Source organism: Dipodomys merriami, unplaced genomic scaffold (assembly GCF_024711535.1).
Source record: "Dipodomys merriami isolate MVZ:Mamm:240054 unplaced genomic scaffold, mDipMer1.0.p SCAF_10, whole genome shotgun sequence".
Lineage (NCBI taxonomy): Eukaryota > Metazoa > Chordata > Mammalia > Rodentia > Heteromyidae > Dipodomys > Dipodomys merriami.
Genome location: NW_027202271.1, coordinates 13,598,750 through 13,625,401, shown reverse-complemented (window position 1 = coordinate 13,625,401; position 26,652 = coordinate 13,598,750). Strand labels below are relative to the sequence as shown.

General features: G+C 44.9%; 1 protein-coding gene across 6 annotated transcripts in view; it reads left to right on the top strand.

Moving 5' to 3' along the window:
- The first annotated feature begins 1,471 nt into the window (after positions 1–1,471).
- Positions 1,472–26,652, top strand: part of Fmnl3 (formin like 3) — a 71,029-nt gene continuing 45,848 nt past the window's right edge. For 5 of the 6 annotated variants that reach the window (XM_070040596.1, XM_070040559.1, XM_070040588.1 and 2 more), the window contains exon 1: positions 1,472–1,859. In XM_070040596.1, coding sequence (XP_069896697.1) covers positions 1,734–1,859 — 126 coding nt within the window. In that variant the 5' untranslated portion in view covers positions 1,472–1,733. Of the gene's footprint in view, positions 1,860–21,303; positions 21,402–26,652 lie in introns of those variants that run through there. The other variant, XM_070040578.1, reaches the window with a different exon arrangement.

The following is a 26,652-nucleotide window of genomic DNA, read 5'->3' as shown; positions in this document are numbered from 1 at the left end:
ATTTTTTTAATCGAGTTCCAACCCAACTCCTAATACCAAGCCAAGGGTGCCCCAGAGTGAGTGAAGGCCACCAAGGTTCTGAGATTTGATATACACTCAATCCCAATCCTTCACAGGAATACTCAACTCATACTGCCCAAGGGAGTACTAGGGGAGGGGTAGGCAGAAAGCCACTAGTCCTCAGTTCTAGAAGAACCAGGAGATAGAGGGTGGTGAAAGGAGTATCTATTTATGCCAAGTACTTTCTATAATCTAACCCTCTAGGCACCCTTAGGAGTGGGTATTTATAGTCTGTATTGTTCAAGAAATAGACCTGGGGAAGAAATAGCTAATCAAGCCTCCATGAGCTTCAAGGGTGAAATTAAACCCAGATTTGCCTAATCATTCTGTGAACCATGCCCCCAAAAGACATTAGGTCACATGATTGTTCAAACCACATTTTCCACAGGGCTATTTTTTTAAAATCTCCATTAGACAAAGGTTTAGAGAGGTGACATTATTTCTCTAAGGTCACATACAAAGTCTCACATGATTACTGTGTGTGCTGGTACCAGGGCTTGAACTCTGGATCTGACTCTTGCTCAACTTTCTTGCTTAAGGCTGATGCTCTAGCACTTGAGCCATGACTCCAGTCTGGCATATTTTGTGTGTGTGTGTGTGTGTATGGTGGTCATGGGGATGGCGTCTTCTGGACTGGCTTCAAACTTCAATCCTCTAGATTTTAGCCTCCATAGTACCTAGATTTACTGGCTTTCACAGTTACTCTTTTATTTTTTTTTTGTCGGTCATGAGGCTTGAACTCTGGGCGCTGTCCCTGTGCTCTTCAGCTCAAGGCGAGCGCTCTACCACTTGAGCCACAGCACCACTTCCGGTTTTCAGTGGTTTATTGGAGATAAGAGTCTCACGGATTTTCCTGCCAGGGCTGGCTTTGAACCGCGATCTTCAGATCTCAGCCTCCTGAGTAGCTAGGATGACAGGTGTGAGCCACCGGCGCCCGGCCCACTCAGTTATTCTTAACAGATGTGTTCTCTCTCCAGAGTGTCCTCGTGTTTGCACTGCTTTTGTAGTTAGCTTCACACCCTTTACTCACACACACATTTTTCCTCTCTCAGCTCTCCAGCAACAATGGTGATTGGATGCTCACTGGGACCGCCAGGGCGCGCTCGGCTCTAGGCACGAGGTTGCCGAGGGCGGGAGGTTGTGTGATTGGCAGTCACAGCTGTCAATCGAAGGCGGGTGGGGCGGGATGCTCCGAAAGCCCGTAGGTGGAGGGCGTGGCCTGCACGAACCAGGCGCGCGTCTCGCGGGCTGCAGTCGGCGCTCGCTAGCGGGGCAGCCAGAGTCCCGGCGGGGAGTGGGTGGGAGGAAGCGAGGCAGGGGGGGAAGGGAGGGGGAAGTGAGAGCGTGGGGGGGGGGGGCGGAGGCGGGGAGGGACCGCGCCGGGGCGGCGCGCCGGGAGCGGCGAGGCAGCGGTTGGGAGCCAGAGCCGGCCGCCGTTGTCCCCGACGCTGCGGTGCCGCTGTCTGCTGTGCCGCCTTCGCCCTCCCCGCGCGCCTGCCGCCTGTGGGACTCCTGAGGGGTTCCCGGCGCCCCTAGAAGGGGCAGCGCAGTCAGGACTGGAAGAGTCGGCGCGGAGGGAGGAGCCAGGTCCAACCCGCTGAGCCCGAGGCCCCTTTCCCGCGTGTGGAAGTGGGGGGCTAAGGCCCCCCTCCCCAGAGGGGGGCCCCGCCGCCATGGGCAACCTGGAGAGTGCCGAGGGGGGCCCGGGAGAGCCGCCCTCCGTCCCGCTGCTGCTGCCGCCCGGCAAGATGCCGATGCCAGAGCCCTGTGAGCTGGAGGAGAGGTTTGCCCTGGTGCTGGTAAGACCCGAGCCCAGCCTCTCCCCTCCCTCCCCACCGTCCCCCCCCCTGCTCTCCCACTCCCCGGGTGGAACTTTTGTCCCGGGCCTCGTCCCTCCCACCCCTTCAGCCAAGGCCCCCCGACAGACCCGGCCTCCGAAAACGACTTTTCCCGGGAACCTCTGAGCAGCCGCTGGCCTCCGTCCTGGGACAGCCCCGTCGGGGACATAGGGACCAGCGCCTGAACGAACTATGGAGTATTTAGGAAACAAAACAGGGGTCCCCAATCCCGGACCACCCCAGGAGCCAGACTCCCCTCCCTCCCTCCCTCCCTTCCCTCCTCCTGCTGCCTTCATTTCTCTCTAATCCCCCCCTTCCCCGGCCCGTCTCCCGGGGCCGAGAATTCTATTCCCGATTCTCGCTGGTGGGACGAATTCAGAAGCTGAGGCTGGCTCGCCCTACAGCCTGACTTCTTTCCTCGGTTAACATGGAGGCTTCCCAGGGAGTGAGTGGGTCCCGCGCCCAGCCCAGCCCAGCCCAGATGTTTGGGGGGGAAGCAGAAGAACGGGGGGAGGAGGGGGTTTGGCAGCACTGGTAGGGGGTGGAATAAAGACTGATGCCATTCTACTTATTTTCAGAACGGCCTGCAGGCATCCTGTAAAGTTATAGTGGATTTGTCTAAAAGGCTGAACATGTGGATAAGCCATTTCACCAGGTTTTTTTTTTCCCCCCAATTGAAACAATACACAAACCATCCCTCCCCCCCTTTTTTTTTTCATGTTAAGCTCTACTGACTAGTTTGTGTTGCGTTGCCTGTGTTTCTTTGTAGTCTTTCTGTAAGCTCCAAAATGGTCTTTATGGATGAGATTTTATAACTGACTTTGGGAATTCACCTTTGCTGTGGGAATTAGACATTCAAGTCAGTGGTTATGAGCTGGTCATGGAGTTGGAGTATCTGTTGAAGCTTTAAGCATGAAGTTTTGGAGAAAGAAACATTTGTGAATACAAATAAATCTTTGAGAAACTTGGGAAAATAGTTCTCAGTTTCCCAAAGAACCCTTAAGAAGCAGTAATAATTCTGGCATTATTGTTGGTATGGCCTGAAGTGCTGCCTTTGCCTGTGAGGAGGAATAAGTTGTAGACTTAGCAGCCTTATTGGATTTCATCTGCCTTGGAAGAGAGAGATTAGATCTGTTGGCAGCAGTGGAGCTGTCTAGAGATCCTAGCCTCTCCCATAGTGGAGAGCCTGACATCAGCCCACTGGCATCAGAGCCAACTCAGAGAGGGTCCACCACGTTCCAAGAAGATGTTCCAAGGGGAAACGGTGTCACTGGCACCTCTCTGCCTGCCAGCTCTGAAAAGGGCCAAAGGGATCTGGACCACACATCCTGTGATCCTCTGTGTTTCCTCCAGCCTCATCTGAGGGATGGAGTGAGTCAGTGATTACTAATGTACTATGACCATCTTAGAAGCTGAGAAGAGACTGGGACTTAGTGCCCTTGAGAACAAGAGCTTGACTGTTGGGGGGAAGAATAGGAGAGAATCTGCACTCCAGTAGAGATGTGGAAACCCCCCAGTAAGCTGATACCAGTTAGCTATAAAATTAGAGAGAAAGGGCTGGTCTGAGATAGATTAGATGGGAGGCTTCCTGAGGTCAGGACTGATAGGCCTTTGTGAGAACTCAGGACCAGAATCCATCATGTCTTCTTTTGGAGCTCTGCTTGCTTGTTTGTTTAGCAAATTGGTGGATTAATATTCACAAACTGTACTGGGTATGGTGGTTACTAACCATAGCACTCAGAGATTCTCAGGTCAACCAGGGGACTGGACCACCCACTTGAAATCCTTCTGTATAAAGTTTTGATTTGTTTCCTCATGCTTTTGTTTTGATTTTGTATCTGTATCCCTGAGCTGCTGCTGATGATTGAGGATTGGAACAGAACAGGGCAGGCAGGCTAAGGCTAGTTGTTTCAGGAAAGGAAAGAATTTAACCTAATTTTTGGGGGGGTGTGGGGGACGGTCGTAGGGCTTGAATTCTGGGCCCAGGCTCTGACCTTGGTCACCTTTTTGCTGATTATTTGGAGCAAAAGTCTCACAGACTTTCCTGCTCCAGCTGGCTTCAAACTGTGATCCTCAGATCCCAGCCTCCTGAGTAGCTAGGATTACAGGTGTGAGCCATTGGAACCCAGTTTAACCTCAGTTTTCTAACAGAAAACTTATGTTTTCATGGGGAATTGAACTGTTCTCTGGGATCCCTTAAAGATGTTTCTACAGCTTCTGAAAGGTACCCTTTGTACTATCCTTTGGGAATAGATGGTGAGTTAGGTGTTTGACCCACAGTCAAGCACATGGTGTTTCTTGAGCAGTCAGAAGCAAAAGCAAGGACTCTGGGTTGGCAGCTTGTCTTTTTTGAGCCTAGTTCCCCCCCCCCATCTATAAAATGGGGCCAATAATTCTTGCTCTCATGAGATTGTGAGAACTAATTGCATATAATATACTTGGCACTCAGTAGGTACTTAGTGTAGTAACTTCTTTTCTTGGTGATAAACAGGCAAGCTGCATTTTTCTTATCTTTTTCTTAGTTTGCCAGCTATAATTGGTTGGGTTTAGGCAAATACTTTGGCAGGAGTAGGGGGTTGGTTGCAGTGATTTACTAGTGTCCTGGTTAAGCAGGACTGTCAAGTCAATGTGGATTCAAATACTGCCTCCTGCACAGTTTCCCCTTAGTAAAGCATTTGAGCGGTTGGCAGCATGGTTCAGTTGGTAGAGTGTTAGCCAGGGAGCAAAAGTGCCAGGTACTTGTCTCAGACTTGAAAAAAGAACAAAGCATTTTATCTTAAACAAGTTACTAGTTAACCCATTTGAGTCCTACTTTTCTCTTATAAAGAGGGGTAATAAAAACATTTGTCACTGGACACCAGTGATTCATGCCTATATTCCTGACTACTCAGGAGTCTGAGATCTGAGGATCATGATTTGAACCTAGCCTGAACAGGAACATCCATGAGACCCTTCATTAGCTACCAAAAAAGCCAGAAGTGGAGCTGTGGCTCAAGTGGTAGAGCACAAACCTTGAGCAAAAAAGCTAAGTGACAGCACCCAGATCATGAGTTCAAGCCCCAAGTTTGGCACGTGCGTGTGCATGCGCACACGCACACTCCCCCCCTCTCACACACACATACACAATTGTCACTTGAGATTGTTGTATGGATTTAATGATATTTAGCAGCTAGTAAATGCTAATTTTGAAGTTTATATCGCAACAGTGACTCAGATCTGAGATTACTTTTATCCCCCCAAAAGGAGTTTTAGGTATAGAAATCTGATGAAGCTAGTTACCCATGCTGTAGATACTCAATCTCAGGATATGCCTGGTGTTGTTAGATAGAAAGTATCCCCTGCCCCAGTGTATCTATGGAAACCCCCATGTAAAGCACCCTGGCTGGGGAAGTTGTATCAGTGCTGAGTCAAGACCACAGGCTCCAGGCATTGTGGTATAGACACATGATCTGACCCAGGACTTGTAAGCAGAGATTGAAAGCTTGAGGCCTGAGGCCTGAGGCCTGAAGTGATTTGTTCAGGATATTGATCACAGTACTCCCTAACCTAGCCCAATGCCTTAAACCAGAGTTTCCTGACTGGTGGTGCTGTAAATGGATCATAAATATGCTAGGATACTTATTCCTAGTGGCAGCTGAGGTTCCTGATTGGTTCTTTTAGATGTGCCCCGTATAGTGGTTAAAATTGTTGTGTTATAATTCATTCATTCTTGCTTTTTTTTTTTTTTTTTTGTCCGTTGTGGGACTTGAACTCTGGGCTTGAGCGCTGTCCCTCAGCTCTTCAGCTCAAGGCGAGCACTCTACCGCTTGAGCCACAGTGCCACTTCTGGTTTTCGAGTGGTTTATTGGAAATAAGAGTCTCACGGACTTTCCTGCCCCGGCTGGCTCTGAACCCTGATCCTCAGATCTCAGCCTCCTGAGTAGCTAAGATTACAGGCGTGAGCCACCAGCGCCCGGCTTGTGTTATAATACTTTCAAGATCCTTCTTTGCCTCCCTGTCTGAATAGCAGTTCCCATTTTACTGAGTATTGAGAAAGTGGGAGTTTATTGGAGTTCTACTTTGATAGTACTAGAATGAAAGATAATGTTTAGTCTGTGTCAGTGTCTTGGTCCCAACTAGATTAAACCCAAACTCCGGTGCTTAAACGTTTATATTCTGGCCAGTGCTTGACTTTCCTTAGGTAAAGAAGGGTGGTAGAGGACTCTTAAGGGCTTTGAAGGACAGCAGTCTGCCTTCAGTGTGTGCTAACTTATTAATGAAACTGATTCTAAAAGACCTCATTCCAGAAAACACCCTGATTTTCATTTAGGAGGAGGTTCTCAGGCAAGAGGATGGGGCTGGGTGACAGCATTGTCCCTATTGTAGCCACTCCTCACATTTCTCTGGTGATGACTGACAATTTGGGCCTTGCCATAAGTGTAGTGGCTTAGCTGGGCTGGGTGCTAGCTATCTGAGAGGCTTTGAGGAGCCTCCTTTGACACAGAAAGGGGCTGGGAAAAACTTGGACTAAATATCAGGTTCCAAATGGCTATGGTGGAATTTTTTTCCTCAGCCCTGGGATTGTGGTGAATTAGTTCAGGCTGGAATAGATCTTGGGGGAGGGAAAGAGCCCTGGGGAACAGCTGGTCAGAGAAACCTCCTTGTTCAGAGACTCCACTGAGAAGACCCCAGACCACAGAGAGGACCTTCATTCCATTGACCTTCCAGTAATTGAGCCTTACTCTGGGAAGGTGTATATAGGGATAAAATGGAATGGATTCTTTGTCATTTGGGAATGTTCTCATTATCCAGAGAGAGAGATTTGGCTCCACCTTCCCTTCTCTTTTAGTGTAATTCTTAATCTCTAAAGAAAATACAAGACAACTAGGCTCATACCTGTAATCCCTAGCTATTCAGTCAGCTGAGGTCTGAGGATGGTAGTTCAGAGCCAGCTCAGGCAGAAAAGTCTTTGCATCTATCTCCAGTTGACGACCAAAAAGCCAGAAATCGAGCAGTGGCACAAGGGGTGGAGTACCAGCCTTAAAAAGCTAAAGGACATGGCTCACGCCTGTAATCCTAGCTACTCAGGAGGCTGAGATCTGAGGATCGCGGTTCAAAGCCAGCCCGGGCAGGAGAGACGACCGTGAGACTCCTATCTCCAATAAACCACCAGAAAACCGGAAGTGGCGCTGTAGCTCAAGTGGTAGAGCGATCGCCTTGAGCTGAAGAGCTGAGGGATAGCGCCCAGGCCCAGAGTTCAAGCCCCACGGCCGACCAAAAAAAAAAAAAAGCTAAAGGACAGTGGCCAGGCTCTGAGTTCAAGCCCGTGTGTGTGTGTGTGTGTGTGTGTGTGTGTGTGTGTGTGTGTGTTCAAGCCCCAGTGTGTGTATGCGTGCGTGTGCATGCGTGTGTGTGTGTGTGTGTGTGTGTGTGTGAGTGTGTGCCAAAAAAAGAAAGAACAATTCACAAAGAAGAGATTGAAGATTTACATACAGAAAAGCAATAACAATGTTGACCAAATGTAGCCAGTGCACTTTAAATCTTTTCATCTTTTTCTTTTTCTTTTTCTTCCTTTTTTTTCTTTTTTTTTTTTTTTTGTGGAGCCTGAACTCTGGGCCTGGGCGCTGTCCCTCAGCTCTTCAGCTCAATGCTAGTGCCCTACCACTTGAGCCACAGCACCACTTCTGGCTTTTTCTACTTATGTGGTGCTGAGGAATTGAACCCAGGGCCTCATGCATGCAAGGCAAGCACTCTAGCACTGAGCCACCTTCCCAGCCCCTCTTTTCATGGTTTTTTATAGTTATATAGTTATATACAATGTTGATATTCAGTATGTATAATTTTATCAACTTTTCCCTTTTTGGTGCTTATTTCATTAGTTTTCTTATGCTAGTAATTGTACATTTTTAAAAGTGAATGTACCATTGCTTGCTCAACCATACTCTGACAATTCAACATTAGGCTGTTTGCTTCTGTTTGCCATCATAAATAATGCTGTGTTGAACATCTTGATGTACAAAACCTTTTTAATATTTAGAGTTTTCCTTAGGCTAGGAACCTAAAACTGAACTTGTTAGATTAAAGGGCATAAATTATTTTGGAGATTCTAACTACCATATTTCCAAATGGTCTTTTGAAAAACAAACAAGTGTGAATGTCCTCAAAGAAGAGGATTGATACTATTTCTTCTCATTATTGAAGTAATAAAAATTTAACAGTTTTGGAAACAGGTTTTCTTTACTGTGTGTGTGTGTGTGTGAGAGAGAGAGAGAGAGAGAGAGAGAGAGTCCACATGGGGGTGGGAGGAGGGGGAGAGAGAGAGAGAATGAGAGTGAGAGTGAGAATGAGAATGAGAATGATTATGTGTGTGCGCCAGTTTTGGGGCTTCAATTCAGGACTTAGGTACTGTTCCTGAGCTATTTTGCTCAAGGCTGGCCTCTAACACTTGAGCCACAACTCCACTTCTGAGTTTCTGGTGGTTAGAGATGAGGCTCACAGACTTTCACAGGTGTGAGCCATTAATACCCAGCCTCTCTTTACAATTTTAAGTGTTTTTCTTATTTGTCTGAATGTTCTTCAGTAGCATGAGTATGGTTACATAGTACTCCATGAAGTATGTTTTATTACTGCATTATCTTGCCCCCTGCTTTTTTTTGGTCTGTCGTGGGGCTTGAACTAGGGGCCTGGGTATTGTCCCTTGGTTCTTTGCTCAAGGCTAGCTGTCTACCTCTTTGAGCCACAGCTCTACTTCTGTTTTTTTGGTGGTTAATTGGAGCTAAGAGTCTCATGGACTTTCTTGCTCACTAGCCTTGAACTATGATCCTCAGATCTCAGCCTCCTGAGTAGCTGAGATTATAGGTGTGAGCTACCAGGGCCTGGCATGTTTGCTTACTTTCTTTTCTTTCCCTCCCTCCCTCCCTCCCTCCTAACCTCCCTCCCAACCTCCCTCCCTCCTCTCTCTTTCTCTCTCTCTCTTTTTCTTTCTTCTTTCTTTCTATTAAATCTCTCTGGTGTTTTTGTTTTAAATAACATGATGAATATTTTTGGCATAAGTATTTGCATTCATCTCATTATTGCTTTAGATTGCTAGAAATGGGTCAAAAGATACGCACGTGCGCGCGCGTGCGCGCGCGCGCGCGCACACACACACACACACACACACACACACATCTACATTCTTTTTTTTTTTTTTGTAGGTCATGGGGCTTCAACTCTGGGCCTGAGCACTGCCCCTCAACTCTTCAGCTCAAGGCGAGTGCTCTACCACTTGAGCTATAGCACCACTTCCGGTTTGCTGGTGGTTTATTGGAGATAGGAGTCTCACAGTCTTTCCTGTCCTGGCTGGTTTTGAACCGAGATGCTCAGATCTCAGCCTCCTAAGTAGTTAGGATTACAGGCGAGAGCCACCGATGCCCGGCTTACATATACATTCTTTTTAGAATTAAAAAAAAAATTTTTTATGGTCAAGGTGTGCAGAGGGGTTATGTTTATATAAGTAAGGTAGTGATTACATTTCTTGTCTAACTTGTTACCGCCCCCCCATATACATATATATGTACTTTTTAAAAACCTTTGAGACATATACCTTTTGTCAGTTATCCTTTCTACTGATAAATTAGATTCCTTGTCCTCATTCCCCTTCCCGATTCAGGTATCAGACCTAAGGCCTAATACTTGCTGGGCAGGTGCTCTGCCTCCTCAGCTGTTTCTAGATGGTTTAACTTTTTAAAAACCTTTGCTGTCAGGTGTTGATGCCTCACCCCTGTAATACTACCTACTTGAGAGCTGAGCTCTGAAGATCATGGTTTGAAACTAGTCTGGGCAGGGAAGCCCATGAGACACTCTTTTGGTTTTTTTTTTGGTGCCAGTCATGCGGCTTGAATCTAGAGACTAGGTGCTATCTCTGAGCTTTTTGCTTAAGGCTAGCACTCTATCACTTGAATCACAGCTCCACTTCTGACTTTTTGAAAGTTCATCAGAGATGAGTCTCTTGGACTACCCTTGGCTTTAAACCAAGATCCTCAGATCTCAGTCTCCTGACTAGATAAGATTAAAGGCTTGAGCCTCTAGTACTTGGCCCTAGTGAGATTGTTACCTCTGATCAACAACTAAAATGCTGTGAATGGAACTGTGGCTCTAGTGGCAAGAGTGCTAGTCTTAAGCAAAAGAGCTCAGGGACAGTATCCAGATCCTGAGTTCAAGCCCCAGGACCAACACACAGACACAGACACAGACACAGACACACACACACACACACACACACACACACTCATACACTTCACTAATCTGATTAATAAGAAATGGTAAGTTTCGGGCTGGGAAGGTGGCTCAGTGGTAGAGCACTTGCCTTGCAAGCGTGAGGCCCTGGGTTCGATTCCCCAGCACCACATAAGCAAAAAGAAAAAAAGCCAGAAGTGGCGCTGTGGCTGAAGTGGTAGAGCGCTAGCCTTGAGCTGAAGAGCTGAGGGACAGTACCCAGGCCCAGAGTTCAGGCCCCATGACCGGACCAAAAAAAAAAAAAAAAAGAAATGGTAAGTTTCAAGCTAAATATGGTAGTGCATGACTATAATTCCAGCACTAAGGAAGCTGAGACATTAGGATCATGAATTCCAGGCCAGTGGCCACTAACCTTGTTTTCTTTTTCTTTGTTGGTTGTGGGACTTGAACTCTGGGCCAGGGCACTGTCCAGAGCTCCTCAGCTCAAGGCTAGTGCTCTACCACTGGAACCACAGTGCCACTTCAGTTTTCTGAGTGGTTTATTGGAGATAAGAGTCTCAGAGACTTTCCTGCCCAGGGTGGCTTTGAATCAAGATCATCAGATCTCAGCCTTCTGAGTAGCTAGGGTTACAGGTGTGAACTACCAGTGCCCAGCTAACCTTGTTATATAAGACCTTTCCCCTAGATTATTTTGTTTTATTTTGCATTTTTTCTGAGCATTTTATCATGTATTTAGGCCATCTTTTGTTTGTGTTCTTTATTCTCTGTTGGGGATTTATTATATATTTATGTATCTTTGTAACATATTTTCCCCACACTTTGAACATTACAACATTTTTCACATATGAACAAATATTCTTTTTTTTTTTTTTTTGGTTGTGGGACTTGAACTCTGGGCCTGGACAGTCCCTCAGCTCTTCAGCTCAAGGCTAGCGTTCTACCACTTGAGCCATAGCGCCAGTTCCAGTTTTCTGGTGGTTTATTGGAGATAAAGAGTTTCACTGACTTTCCTGCCCGGGCTGGCTTTGAACTTCAATCCTCAGATCTCAGCTTCCTGAGTAGCTAGGATTACAGGCATGAGCCACTGGCACCCGGCTAAATATATACGTGTGTGTGTGTGTGTGTGTGTGTGTGTGTGTGTGTGTGTGTGTGTGTGTGTGTGTGTGTGTGTGTGTGTGTGTGTGTGTGTGTGTGTGTGTGCGCACACCACTGGCACCCGGCTAAATATATACGTGTTTGTGTGTGTGTATTTATTTTTTTGCTAGTCCTGGGGCTTGAACTGAGGGTCTGAGCACTGTCTCTGAGCTCTTTTGCTCAAGCCTAGCATTCTACCACTTGAGCCACAGTGGCCTTCTGGATTTTTCTGTGTATGTGGTACTGAGGAATCAAACCCAGGGCTTCATGCATGCTAGGCAAGCACTCTACCACTAAGCTACCTTCCCAGCTCTTGGCTAAATATTCTATTTTTATAAATATTTTATAAGAATAAAATACTTGACATTGGTCATTACATAACTTATGTACTGTAACCCCTCTATATATCACCTTTAATTTAACAAAAAATAAAAATAAAAAATAAAATACTAACATTGCTGAGTACCACTGGCTCATGCCTATTATCCTAGCTACTTAGGAGGCAAAGATCTGAGGTTGCAGTTCAAAATTAGCCTGGGCAGGAAAGTCCTTGAAACTCTTGAAAGTCCTTAACTCTCCAGTTAACCACCAAAAGCTGGAAATAGAATTGTGGCTCAATTGGTATAGTGCTAGGCTTGAGCAAAGGTATTTAGGGACAATGCTCAGTCCCTGAGTTCATATCCCAGGGGACACACACACAAATAAAATACTAAAATCAACACTAGTATGTCCACTGTGGAGTTTGTGGAATTGCTTCCTGCCTCTTAACATTCTTCTTCTAGCTACCTTATCTGGGATGAAAAAAACCTTTGGCTGGAGACTTGTTGGGCCTATGTTCTGCAGCTAGAACAGTCCAGGTGGTAGTCATAATGCTTCATAACTCTGTCTCTGGGGAAACAACTGCTACATCTGGTGAGAAACAGGAACTGGTTATGGTGGAAATAACTGATCTTCAGTGAGGTGAAAAAAGAAGCCAAGGTAGAGAGGAAATATGACCACAGATCCTCCTCTGCTCCTGAAGTTGCCTAGGCGAGCCTGGTTCTTTGGTCCAAACCAAAAATACTCCAGAGCTGTCTGTAGTGAGCCTGGGGTGTAGCAGCGCCGGTTGCCTGACGTCAGCATGCTATCTAGTGTGCCAGGGTGGTCACCTCTGTTCTGGGGAAACATTTCTCCAAAGTCTGAGCTGAGCTGTAGCAGTGCCAAGGAAAGGCCAGGGTTCATTCCAGTTCAGAAATGACTTTAGAGGAAGGACCTTTTTCTTTAAAGATAAGAGAATGTGCTGTTGTCACATTACCTCCTGTCTCCTGCTCCTCACTGGGTACTTCAGGACTCCTCTGAATAGCCACTGAAGGGAATTGAGGATTTTTAAGGTGGTAGTCTATGAAGAAGAGAAGAGATTCCATGATAGAGCTTAGCTCTGCAGCTAGAATCCCTGAGTTTTTACTTCCTATCCCTGCCTACCTTGGCAAAGCTAAATCTTTTACTTTTTATTGTGTTTTCCTTCCATAGGAAGTGAGTCCCCTAATAAAGGTACTGAGATCTGAAGCTACCTCTCTGTCTAGACACGTTTGTCTTTACCTGCCACACTTCTTTCTGCTTTCCCTGCCCTCCCCTGCTTTGGTGTCAGTCCTGGGGCTTGAACTCTGGGTCTGTCCTTTGTCCCTTGAGTTTTTTTTTGCTGGTCATAGGGCCTGAAGTCAGGGCCTGGGCGCTGTCCCTCAGCTCTTCAGCTTAAGGCTAGCACTCTATCACTAGAGCCATAGTGCCACTTCGGCTTTTTCTGCTTATGTGGTGCTGAGGAATTGAACCCAGGGCCTCATGCATGCAAGGCAAGCACTCTACCACTGAGCCACCTTCCCAGCCCCCTGTCCCTTGAGCTTTTGTGCTCAAGACTAGCATTCTACCACTTGAGACACAGCATCATTTCCAGCTTTTGTTCATTGGAGATTAGAGTCTCATGGCCTTTCCTGCCTGGGCTGACTTTAAACTATATAATCCTCAGATTTCAGCCTCCTGAATAGGTTTACAGGCATGAGCCACCAGTAGACCACACCACTTCTGGTGTTTTATATGTGGTACTGAGGTATTGAACCCAGGGCTTCATGTGTGCTAGGCAGGCACTCTACCACTAAGCCACATTCCCAGCCTCTTCCACATTCTTTAACTTTTCCTTCACCTCCCAGCAAAGACATAGATTGGGAGTTTGTGTGTTGGATAGGTGAGAGACGTGGAGAGATTTTTATTTTTATAGGCAGTCTCTTATACTCCTAACTTTATTAATATGTAACTTTTATTAGTTTCTAAAATACTTTGAGATCATTGAGAGATATTCTAAATAGTGTCCCAAACTATGAAGGACTACTAGAATTATTTACATGATAGGTGTTGCTTGTAGAGGGAGGGGTTAGGCTGTTGTATACAGGTGATGGTCCAATTCTTATCCTCTTCTCCTCCCTCATAACCCAGGGTTATGGCAGGGATGGAGTTGCTGTGCAATGGGAGTCTAGCCATTGGTCCCATATACCCAGTAGGTGCTTTTTTCGTTCCCAACTTGCTCAATCTCTGCTTAGATCTAGAATGGAAAATATTACATCCTTTTCCAATTATCCAGTCTCTCTCTAAGTAAGAGCTGGTGTGAGCCTGGGGTTTGGGCACTTTAAGAGATGGTTGCTCTGTTTTAAGAACTGCTTAGTTTATAGCACAGTTTCTGCTGTTTTTGTTTTTTGCCAGTCCTGGGGCTTGAACTTAGGGCCTGGGCGCTGTCCCTGAGCTTCTTTTTGCTCAAGGCTAGCACTCTACCACTTGAGTCACAGTATCACTTCTGGCTTTTCTATGTATGTGATACTGAGGAATGGAATCCAGACAAAGACTCTACCACTAAGCCACATTCCCAGTCCTCTGTTCTATTTTTTTGTTTGTTTGTTTGTTTATTACCAGCTTTCCTTGCAGGGAGCTGGAGAGCTAGTCACTAGATTGCCTAAAAGTTTCCCATGAAACCATTAAAAAAATCCTAAAAACACAAAAACTGTTCTGGGAAGAAGTAGCAGGGTTGAGATTTGCTGGCTCTGACTTGGTTTTAAAAGACTGTATTGGCTTTAGAATCAGAGGCTTGGGTTCAGATCCAGTTTGTAATCTGTTTTTTAACTGAACGACTGTGGGCAAATCCTGTAACTTTTCTGAGGCACTTTCATTCTTTATAATGTGGGTGGGATAAATGCCTATTCCATAGAGTCTTGAGGTTAAAGGAGACAACATAGTGAAAAGACTTTGGTATGTGTATAGACACAGACAGATAGACAGACAAGGTGATACATACATATGACTTATGTTACTATAGTTAAATGGGTTTTTAAATGAGATATTGTCCCGGAAGGGGTTTGGGGAACAAGTAAGAGTTGTTTGGTTATCACACCAACCATAGTGCTATGCTTAGTGCCTGTGGGCCAAGGATGTTAAACATCTTACAGAGTAAGAGTCCCACACAATGAGGAAGTATCCAGGTAGAATTGATAGAACACCTTTTTTGGTCCTAGTACTTAGGAGGCTAAAGCAGGAAGATCCGGAATTTAAGGCCAGATCAGCCTGGGCTACAATTGAAACTGTGTGGGGGGGGGGGGGAGGCAGGAAAGAAAAACAAATAAACATAGCATCCAAGTGGAGAGTTACATTGTTTGTTTTTTAGTGCCAGTCCTGGGGCTTGAACTCTAGGTTTAAGTGCTGTCCCTGACCTTTTTTTGCTCAAAGCTAGTGCTCTATCACTTGAGCCACAGCTCCACTTCCAGCTTTTTTTTTTTTGGTTGGTAATTGGAGATAAGAGTCCTTCCTCTGGCTGGCTTTGAACTGAAATCTTCAGATCTCAGCCTCCTGAGTAACTAGGATTACAGGCATGAGCTACTGGCACCTGGCAAAAGTTGCTTTTATTTATCTGTGGATGCAAAAGTGAAGGTAAAGCATAATTTGTGGGCTTTCTTGATCTCCCTATTTTCTGTTATACTTCAGAAAGATATATCTTTTTATTATCTCTGCCTGAGGGTTAGTGCCTAATGCTTTTGGTATTGTGCACTCTATCCTATAACTCATCAAAGCAGTTTGGGATTTATAGAATATACCCACCTCTTGGTTAGTCCTTCAGGCCAGTGCAAAAGCTTTTTTAAGCTGGAATTATGTTTGCAAGATCTACCCCCCCCAATATATTAGTACAAGGAGATTTCATTTTGACATGTTCTCATATGCATATAAGGTAACTTGATCAGAATCACTCCTTCTTTCACTGGCTTTCGCTGCCTCTCCTCCCTGTTTGCAAGATCATTTGAAAATGCTTCTGTATCTTTTGGATAACAGATCACTTTTTTTTTTGCTGGTTGTGGGGCCTGAACTCTGGGTGCTGTCCCTCAGGTCTTCAGCTCAAGGCTAGCTCTCTGCCACTTGAGCCACAGCGCCACTTCCGGCTTTTTCTGCTTATGTGGTGCTGAGAATCGAACCCAGGGCTTCATGCATGCAAGGCAAGCGCTCTACCACTGAGCCACCTTCCCAGCCCTGGTCACTTTTAAATTGGATCAAACTTGTAGCTTCCCCCTGTATATGTGCACACGTCGTATTTCAAGCGGCTTTAGGCCTATTCTTGCATCTACTTGGGAAGTCTTAGTTTTGAGACTGAAAGACTAAGAAAAGATAGGGTGAGGGGACTCTGGTGAGAGCTTGCCTATGTTAACAGTTCTCTGAATCTGAGTAGAAGGAACTCTGGTTATCAGTATAGACAAAATGATGCCTTTGTTATTGGTTCCAACAAAGAGAGCTTGTTGAAACTTCGCTGATTCCCATTCAGCAAAAGATAGTCCCCTCACACTTTGATTTCACATTGATGAAGGACCTTTTGTGGTGGAGTCTGTTCCTTTAAGCTACTGTCCTAGCCCTCTGACCTCAGTTACTTCCAGCTAGAATGTTTTGACAACTCCTGGAGAACCGTTGGCCTCTAGTAGTAAGGGTCAGAGGTTAGGTCTTATCCTCTGTTTGGAGTTACTACTTAGCCTGAAGCAAAGACCCTCTCCTACAGGTAGTTCATTTTCAGTGGTAATTCTGAGGTGACTGGGAAGATCCACGTCTTCTAGCAGTTTCATCTGTGCTTAAATTTTCTTGTTTTCTACTTACCCCCCCAAAAAAAGTCAATATCTTTTTTGACTGTTCAGAGCATTAAATTTTTGAAGCAAAATTCAGATTTTGGGACTATTTATTTTTACACTAGTCCCAGAACTTAAACTCAGGGCCTGGGCACTGTCCTTGTTGTTATTGTTGTTGGTTGTGGGGCTTGAACTCTGGGCCTGAGCGCTGGCCCTCAGCTCTTCAGCTCAAGGCTAGTGCTCTACCACTTAAGCTACAGTACCATTTCCTGGAATGTTTTTAATAATAGTATTATGTATTCTTTTAAGGGGAAAGAAGGAATAAAAGTAGAATGGTATAGACTCACCTTTCTAATGCAAAATAAAAAGAAAGCTTCTCTCTTTTACTCTGCACTGAGCTAAAAGAAGAGTATGAGAGAATACCAATATGGTCAGTAGCTAACTAGCCTATTTCCCTGCCTTCTATAGAGCTTGAAGCTAGTTTTCAGAGAGGAAAGCATCCAGGAAAACACTTCACTGCCTTGAGGCTGTATTTCTAATTCTTTTTTGTTGTTGTTTGGTTGCAGGACTTGAACTCTGGGCCAGGGAACTGTCCCTGAGCTCTTCAGCTCAAGGCTGGTGTTCTACCACTTGAGCCACAGCACAACTTCAGTTTTCTGGTGGTTTATTAGAGATGAGTTTCATGGACTTTCATGTCCAGGCTGGATTTGAACTGTGATCCTCAGATCTCAGCCTCTTGAGTAGCTAGAATTTACAGGTGTGAGCCATTAGTGTCTGACTTCCAATTCTTTAAAAAAAAATTTAAAATTGTTATTATAAAGGTGATATACAGAGGGATTACCGTTACATAAGTAAGGTAATTAGTACTTTTCTTTTTGGACGTCACCCCTTCCCTCTCTCCCTGTTTTTCTCTCCCATCCCTACTCACAATATATTTTTAATCCCCCCCTTTTTTTTTTGTCAGTTATGGGGCTTGAACTCTGGGCCTGGACGCTGCCCCTCAGCTCTTGAGCTCAAGGCTAGCATTCTACCACTTGAGCTAGTGCGCCACTTCCATTTTTTTCTGCTTATGTGGTGCTGAGGAATCGAACCCAGGGCCTCATGCATGCAAGGCAAACATTCTACCACTAACCCACCTTCCCAGCCCTGTATTTCTAGTTCTTAAGGTTTGTTATGATTCTGGTTCCCAAAACATAGGAAGGTTGTATATTTTTAGCTTCTTTCATTTCTAGGCTAGCAAAAGCTACACTTACAGCTTTAGCAGAGACAGAACATTGTTAACTAGCAGAGGGAACAAGTCTGAGTTTTGGCTTTCACGTTTGCTTTACAAAGCCACCTCAGCAGCCCTGACCCCTGTAGATAAAATTTTCTCCAGATTATTGTTCCTTAGCTAATTATTTCAATAGCTAACAATTACTGGATAGTAGAGCACTTTATACATGTGATCTCAGTGAGCTCTTGAGATGGTGAGGTGCTACATAGTTGTAAGCACAAAGGGATTAGTGAGGTAGGGAGGATCAGCCTGATAGAGGATCACAAATCAGGCAGTGTTCTCTCTAAGTCAGGTCTTAAAGGTGACTAGGGTAGATCAGCAGGGAGGAGGTTACTCCATGCAGAGCAGGATAGGAGGGGACTATAGAGGAGGAATGAGCTAGCCTGCTTGCTGGAATGAAGGAACCTAGTTACAGAGAGGTGAGCTCGCCTCAAGACAGATGGTCAGTTCACAGAGGATTTTGTCTGAAGATTTCCTGATGTTAAAATAAGCTGTGGAGGCTTTGCTGCCCAGACTTTGTTCAGGGAATAGAGATTAGCTGGTAAATGGTCCCTGGCCATTCATGAGTTTGCTCATTACAAGTCAGATGATTGAAATATATGAGAAGTGTTTAATCCTCAGAGGTTAGAGATTCAGAATAATTTAAGAAAAACTGGATAGGAAATGGTCTCACATTACCCTTGAACTATAGAAGTTCCCAAATGTAGAAATTCCTGTTTTCTTATAGTTACTATAGAAGTAACATACAGAGGGGTTATTGTTTCATAAGTCAGATAATGAGTATATTTCTTTTTAGACAAAGTCACCCTTCCTTTGCTCTCTCCCAGTTTTTCCTTCTGTCCCCACTCATAAGTTGTACAGTTTATTTTCAACATAGTGTCCAGTGAGTACCACTGCTGCATCTGTTCACCTTTTGTCCTTCCATTTCTGTACAGAATTGCCATTTGTACTCAACTACGTTTTGAACATGTTTTATTCATGGTAGATACTCAGTACATATTGTATTGTAACAGTGGCAAATACTGTTTTCTACTTGCTGTTGTATTTGTATACACTGTATCTTGGGGGCAAATAACACCCTCTCTCAGCTATGCTACTGTATCACTCTACGCTACTGTATCTCTCACTCTTCCTTTCTCTGTAAGGCTGCTCCTGTACTTTGGTCCTAAGTTCTTGCCTGCTTTGTTGTAATAGATTCTTTCATATTCTCTAAGCTCCAGTCTTACAGGACCTATCCATGCCTCCCACCCATCATTATAGCTACATGTAAAGATTTGGCGGAGCTGGGCACTAGTGACTTACTCCTGTAATCCTAGATACTTAGGAGGCTGAGACCTGAGGATCAGAGTTCAAAGTCAGCCCGAGTAGGAAAGTCTATGAGACTCTTATCTCCAGGTAATCACCAGAAAACCAGAAATGGAGGTGTGGTTCCAGTGGTAAAATGCCATCCTTGAGCAGAAAAACCTAAGTTACAACACCGAGGCTCTTCAGTTCAAGTTCCAGTATAAGTGCACGTGTTGTGTGTGCACGCACACACACAGTTTCTGAGGGCAGACTTTTTTTTCTATTAAGATTTTTATTAACATACATAAGTTGTAGGGGAGGTTTCGTTATGTTTCCGTACATGTATGCAATATAACTATTGATGTCACCTACTATCAGGCCCCCTTATTATTCCTTCCCCTTAAAATAATTTCAACTAGCTTCGTTGTCCTATTTTCATATATATGTTCGTCCTCTTTATTCTGATATACACCCACCCCCTCAACAGAGCCTGTCTTACTTTCTCATCATTTCTTTTGTACTATGTATTGTATCAAGAAGTTTCATTGGGGAGGAGTTTTCTAGAAAGAAAACCTGTGCTAAGGCTTGGGAAAGGAGAAAACCTACACATTCAGTGCATTGAAAGGACAAATTGGTTGATGAGGATGTTGAAGAGAGAAAGCCAAGAAGGCATAGAAATTGATCAGGTTGTAGGGGACCTTGCCAGCCTTGGTAAAGAGCATGGTGAGAGTTTTAGACATGGTAATGTTGAGTTCACTTTGGCCATTGCAGACTCCTGGAATCTATCTCTTCTGGACATCAGCTTGCCTGAATGAGGGCTGGCTTCTCAGCTTCTTGTTAGCCTCTACCAACAAGGTGATGGTGCCCTTTTTCCTTTCAGGTTTGACTGGTGCTCTGCTCACTCCTGTCCCCAGGCTAGAAAGGGCAGTCCCTCTGGTAGCCTGGCCTCAGTGTTTGGCATGCCTACCAGTGGCCTGAGCCTATAATTTGGTGGGCTGGTTGGTTACAAAAATAAAAAGTGTGACCTATAACTAAAGACAAGTGCATTCACTGAAGAGGGAGTTTTTAATTTGCAGAAATCCTGGTCTGTACTTAGCTGGAGGAGAAACTGATCTCCTCCCCAGGCACAGCTCCATGTTCTGCTTTTGTACTTGCTCTAGGGCTAGTGAGGGCTTGGGAGACAGGGGGTAAGATGTGGGGGCTTCAGGGAATTATTTGGAGGAGACAATAGAGTGCAACAACAATTTTTGTTTTTTGTCTTTTTGTCAGTTGTGGGGCTTGAACTCTGGGCCTGGGCGCTGTCCCTCAGCTCTTTAGCTCAAGATGAGCGCTCTACCACTTGAGCCACAGTGCCACTTCTGGTTTTCTGATGGCTAATTGGAGATAAGAGTCTCACAGACTTTCTTGCCCTGGCTTGCTGTGAACTGTGATTTCAGATCCCAGCTGCCTGAATAGCTAGGATTATAGTTGTGAGCCACCAGTGGCCAGCTTCAGCAGTTTTGATAGGGCTTCGTGGGAAGTAAGCATTATTCAATTTTGCTTCTCATGTATTGACTTTTCTGGGGTAGGAATACTTTTAAAATGTTTAATTGCATGATCACCCTTTCATTTAACAACTATTGAGTATTCTGAGTTTTAGACATGAGGGATGCTACAGTGAATCACTGATCTTATAGAACATAGACAAATATATATGCATCTTAAATAATGTTAAGGAGTGATCAGTGTCTCACAGAAAAAAGAGCTAAGGGGCTAGAGAGTAATGGTGGTGGTGTTTTAAATAAGAATGTTGGGAGCTTTACAATGTCGGTGGGGAGGGGAGTGGGGGGGAAGGATTGGGTGGGGGGGAGTGGGGGGAAGGATTGGGGGGGAGTGGGGGGGAAGAATTGGGGGGAGGCTGGGAAGGGAGGTGAAGGGTAAACAAAGGAGGAGGCTGCAATGCTTGGTAAGAAATGTATGCATTATCTTGCCCATGTAATTGTAACCCCTTTGTACAGTATGTTCACAAATAAAATTAAAAAAAAAAGAATGTTGGGCCATTTGGGGGGTTGAGGTATAGGAGAAGGATGAGATAGTGAAAGGCTACTTTTTGTGTGGTACTAGAGTTTAAATTTAGAGACTTAAGCTTACTGGGTAAGCAACCCATTTCAGCAAAGGGTTACTTTCTATGAATTTTGAATGTCTTAGAGAAGTGTCTTTCTGTGTCAGCATAGTCAGCCTGGGAGGGGTTCAGAGGCGGGACTCTCCTGAGGACTGGTTCCTCACCCCAGCTGGGCCCCAGTCAGAACTTGTGGTTGCTTCTTTGGGCTTCAATTGTCAAAACTGCCTGTAGGGTTGGCATAGTGCTGATTAACTGTAAATAGATGCTTGTCTTTCCAGGATTGTTGGCCTGATTCACCCAAGATTTCTTGACGTCACTGTGCTCTGGGTTAGTGTCGGGAAATGAAGCTGGATGCAGGAAACCATTTTAGGGAATATGCAGATTCCTCCTACCACCAGGTGTTTAGCCAGCTCTTTCAACAATTTTGGGGCTCAGTACATTTGGATTTGAATCCAACATCAGTTGCTATTTATTAGCTCTGTGACCTTGAACCAGTCCTTAACTTCTATATATAAAGCACCTCAATGCTGGGTGTCGATGGCTCACACCTGTAATCTAGCTGAGATCTGAAGATCATGGCTCAAAGCCAGCCCAGGCAGGAAAGTCCTTGAGACTCTTATCTCCAGTAAACTCCCAGAAAACCTGAAGTGGCGCTGTGGCTCAAATGGTAGAGTGCTTGCCTTGGGGCTGGGAAGGTGGCTCAGTGGTAGAGCGCTTGCCTTGCATGCATGAGGCCCTGGGTTTGATTCCTCAGCACCACATAAGCAAAAAGAAAAAAAGCTGGAAGTGGCACTGCAGCTCAAGTGGTAGAGCGTTAGCCTTGAGCTAGCTGAGGGACAGCACCCAGGCCCAGAGTTCAGGCCCCATGACCGGACCCCCCAAAAAGAAGAGTGCTTGCCTTAAGCTGAAGTGCTCAAGGACATTGTCAAGGCCCAGAGTTCAAGCCCCATGATAGGTAAATAAGATAGTGTGTGGGATAGTAAGTGCTCATTAAAAATTAAATAGAAATATTCTAAGAGCATTAGGCCTCTTGAATCAAGGATCTGGTATTGAGGAGTGAATAAGAATATTCAAGAAATACGAATGGGTAAAGACTGGTTTTCTGTCTCTTTAAATTGTAAATTCAGTGAACTGCATGTAATATTTGTTTCTATGCTTTTCTATCTGATGGTGTTGCCCTGTCATGCATGACATTTTCATCTGCTTTAATGACCCTGCAGGAGCTGGGATAACCCTTTTCTCCTGTTAGACTGCTCTTTAGCACATTTTTCTTTAGTACAGCCATGGAAGAGAGTTCTGAGCTAAAGGGATTTTACCAAAGCCACTAGAACAGCCATCACAGACCCATCAAGGTCTAGACCTGTACACTGAAACTATATTGAACTCTTGGTGGAGCTTCTGTTAGGTGAGTTCATTTTGCAGACTGGAGTCCTTGCATTCTCCTCAATATGAGCTTGCTAGCCTTAGGTGAAGCCCAAAAATGGATGGACCAGATGTATCTAAATAGAGATGGGAGAGAGCATCTTTTTTTAAAATATAATTTTTTATTGCGAGTAAGTGATTATATAAATTTCACAAATTTCACAGTATTGTGTGCTAGTGATACTTAAAAGTCACAAACAAGCTGGGCACCGGTGGTTCACGCCTGTAATCCTAGCTACTCAGGAGGCTGAGATCTGAGGATCATGGTTCAAAGCCAGGCTGGGCAGGAAAGTCCCTGAGACTCTTATCTCCAATAAACTGCTCAGAAATCTGGAAGTGGTGCTGTGGCTCATGTGGTTGAGCTTTAGCCTTGAGCTGAAGAGCTGAGTGACGGCACCCAGGCCCAGAGTTCAAGTGCCACAACCAAAAAAAAATTTTAGTGAATTTCATGAGCTCTGACAATACAACTCTTTCTTCCACATTAAGTGATATGTACATTTCTGTCCTTTTGCTTAGTATAAGCTTACACTTTCCCTCTCATTCCCTCCCTCCCATCACTGCCTTGAGTTGCTTCGCTCGTTTTCATCAATGTCTAGTGCTGCTGATGGGCCCCTCTGTTGTATGTTTACCCCTGTTTCCCTCTGATTCTATGTCCTCCTCCTAGCTTCCCTCAGGTAGGACAGAGCATCTTTATTTAGACATTCTGTGTCCAGAATTTGTCTTTTTTGTGTCAGTCCAGAGCTTGAATTTAGGAACTTGTGTTCTTGGTCATGTTGCTCATGGCTCATGTTCTACTACTTGAGTCACACTTTCCAGTTCTGTCTCAAGAGTTTGCTTGGACCATTTACTTAAGATAGACTTCTTTTCTTTTTTTTCTTGGTGGGGAATGGGTGCCAGTACTGGGGCTTGAACTCAGGGCCTAGGCACTGTCCCTGAGCTTTTTGGCTCAGGGCTAACACTCTACCACTTGAGCCATAGGGCCACTTCTGGATTTTTGCTGGCTGTTTGGAGATAAGAGTCACACAGACTTTCTTCCCCAGGCTAGCTTCTAGCTGTGATCCTCATATCTCAGCCTCATGAGTAGCTAGGATTACAGTCCTCTGCCAGGAGGGCCTGGCTTAGGACAGACTTCTTTTTTGTGTGGTTGTGGTTACTTTGTTTTTACTTGCTACTCAGCAGAATCAGCATCACACAAGCATTCATTATCATCTGGCTCTTGGTAAACAGGGCGCTTGGTGCTCCTTTCCCTTATGAAGTACTCACTTCCCTTGTGAAGTGCTTCTGATATTAGTTCCAGATTAATAGTCCCAATCACAACCATTAATTGCTCCCTTTGGACTTTCTTAATTACAGCTGGCATGGGTACTGATGAATTAAAGATCTCATGTGCATTTATGGGGTGACAGGTCCTGGTGGGTTCCTAAAGCAGTTATCTGTCATTTTCTCAGAAAATCCTTGTTGAAAGTTGTGAGAATAACCTCAGGACTTGAGAGGTAGCCAGCTAAAGTGTTAGGTGGCTTTTGGCTTCTTAGTTTATTTCTTCCAAGAATTTTGTAAAGAAACTATCTAGTACTTATCATTTTGAGATGCCCAGAGAAATGTCAAAGTGGTGTCACAACAGTGTCACAGCGCTCCCAGTTGTTTCTGATGTCTTGCAGACACAAAGCTTACTCTGGCTTTTTTTCTGCAGCAAGGCTGGCAAAGATTCCCCTTAGTTTCCTCTAGGGCCTCTGAATGCTAAGATGTCATCTTCCCTGCCTGGTGACAGGGACAGGGACAAGACACAGACATCAAAAACTTACTTGGTACAGCCTGGTATTCCTTCACTCAGCAAGTATTATTGGATGTTAAGAATTGCGTTGTTCAGTGGATGAGAGTTAAAGATGACTAAGACAGTGTCTGCCCCTATGAGTTCAGACTAAAGGGAGAGACAAGCTCATTGAACATATAATTATAATATGTAGCTGGGTGAGTGCAATGATGTAGATATATAGGTGTATGGGGCACACAGAGGAGAGGTGGAGCTTGAAGGGTACTGTCTACAGGAGGAAATCTCTGCTGGCCGGAGGGCTTCTTAGGAGTTGAACAGGAGTGTGGGAGTGAAAGCTTCCCAAGTAGAGAGGATAGCTGGGCATTGGTGACTCACACCCTGTAATCCTAGCTACTCAGGAGGATGAGATCTGAGGATCACAATTTGAAGCCAACCCAGGCAGGAAAGTCTATGAGACTCTTAAATCCAATTAACCACCAAAAAGGCAGAAATGGAGCTGTGGCTCAAGTGGCAGAGTGCCAACCTTGAACAAAAGAAACTCAGAACAGGGGCTAGACCCTGAGTTCAAGTTCCAGTACTCTCTCACACACACAAATCCAAAAAACAAACAAGTAGAGAAGACAGTATGAGCAGACTTACCAAGAGAGACTCTATAGTTTGAGCTAGGCAAAGATGACTCATCTGTAATTTTGACTACTCAGGAAACTTGAGATCTGAAGATCACAGTTTGAAGCCAATCAGGGCATAAAAGTCTGAAATTCTTTCTGAATAATCAGCATATAGGCCAAAAATGGAGGTTTGGCTCAAAGTATAGTAAAGTGCCAGCCTTGAACAGAAAAAGATAAGGATAGCACCAGGCCCTGAGTTTAAGCCCTATACTAGTTTAAATAAAAGGGAGGCTGGATGCTGGTGGATCACCCTATAAACCTAGTTACTCAGGAGGCTGAGATCTGAGGATTGCAGTTCAAAGCCAGCTGGGGAAGAAAAGGCCCCATAAGACTTTTTTTTTTTTTTTTTTGTCGGCCATGGGGCTTGAACTCTGGGCCTGGGCGCTGTCCCCTCAGCTCTTCAGCTCAAAGCGAGCGCTCTACCACTTGAGCTACAGCGCCACTTCCAGTTTTCTGGTGGTTTATTAGAGGTAGGAGTCTCACGGTCTCTCCTGCCCGGGCTGGCTTTGAACCGCGATCCTCATATCTCAGCCTCCTGAGTAGCTAGGATTACAGGTGTGAGCCACCAGCGCCCGGCCCCCATAAGACTCTTATTTCCAGTTAACCATGCAAAAACTGGAAGTGGAGCTGTGGCTCAAGTGATAGATTGCTAATCTTGAGCACAAAGAGGCAAGGGTGCCTCAGTGCCTAGGCCCTGAGTTCAAGCCCCACAACTGACAAAAAAAAATAAAAGGGGGGGGGTAGAGGGGAAGGTCAGGAGGCAGAAAACTGGAAGAAGATGGAAGAGATGACTCTGTTCAAAAAGAAATGTACTTATTACCTGACTTAGGTAAGCAAACCCCTCTGCACATCACCTTTACAATAAAATTTAAATAAAATTTTAAGAAAGGAGAGAATATATAGAATATACAGTTTCAGAATCCTCACAGAGCTGCTGATGCTGTTGAACTGATATATCCAGCAGAGGATGCTGGGAGTGGAGGCTGGAGACAAAATCACCCAGAAGGGACTGTCATACCCATAAGGGTGGCATGGTCAGGTTTTGAGTTGTCCCATGGATCTCATAGGAGGGAATTGGAATAGAGATGAGCAGTTGAGTCACGTGTGATGAGGGTGGGATGATGATAGATAAATAGCTACTGGAGATCATGTGAAAGAGCCAATAAATAGTTAAAAAGATTAAATCTTAAAGACTGATTAGTTTTGACCTTGGGTATGTGGAAATGAGGGATAAGGGAGGAATTCAGGATGACATGCACATGTCTAGCTTGCTAGATTAGTGGTATGGAAGTACTATCAGCTGAGGGAACACAGAAGAAATTCCTGAGAACCAGAAAAGTACTTAGTCAGACACTCAAGGTTGCTAGAGCCTATGGATGCAGAATGTCCCCCAGGCAGTTGGATATTTAAAGCTGAAGGTCAGAGGAGAAGTCTTAAATAGGAATGCACATTTGAGAGTAAAATTTGAGGTCTTTATATTCTCACAGACAGCATAGGCATTCAGCAGTGGGAGGGACAACTTCTTAGGTAATGTCTCAAGGAGCATAGCAGAGTTGTTGAGAAAAGTAGTTGAGGGTGATGAAAACAGATTTGTGGCAGAATCAGGTTTGGAGACCGCAGGTTTAACCTGGGGAACTCAGAGACAGAGAAGTAAGGGATTTGAGGTAAGCCAGGAATATTAGAGATAATCTGGTAAAATCTTCTCCAAATCTCTTCAGAGATAACAAAACTGTGGCCCCAAAAGTTTAGTGGGATTGTCCCAGGTCAGCCCCTGGGCTGCACAAATAG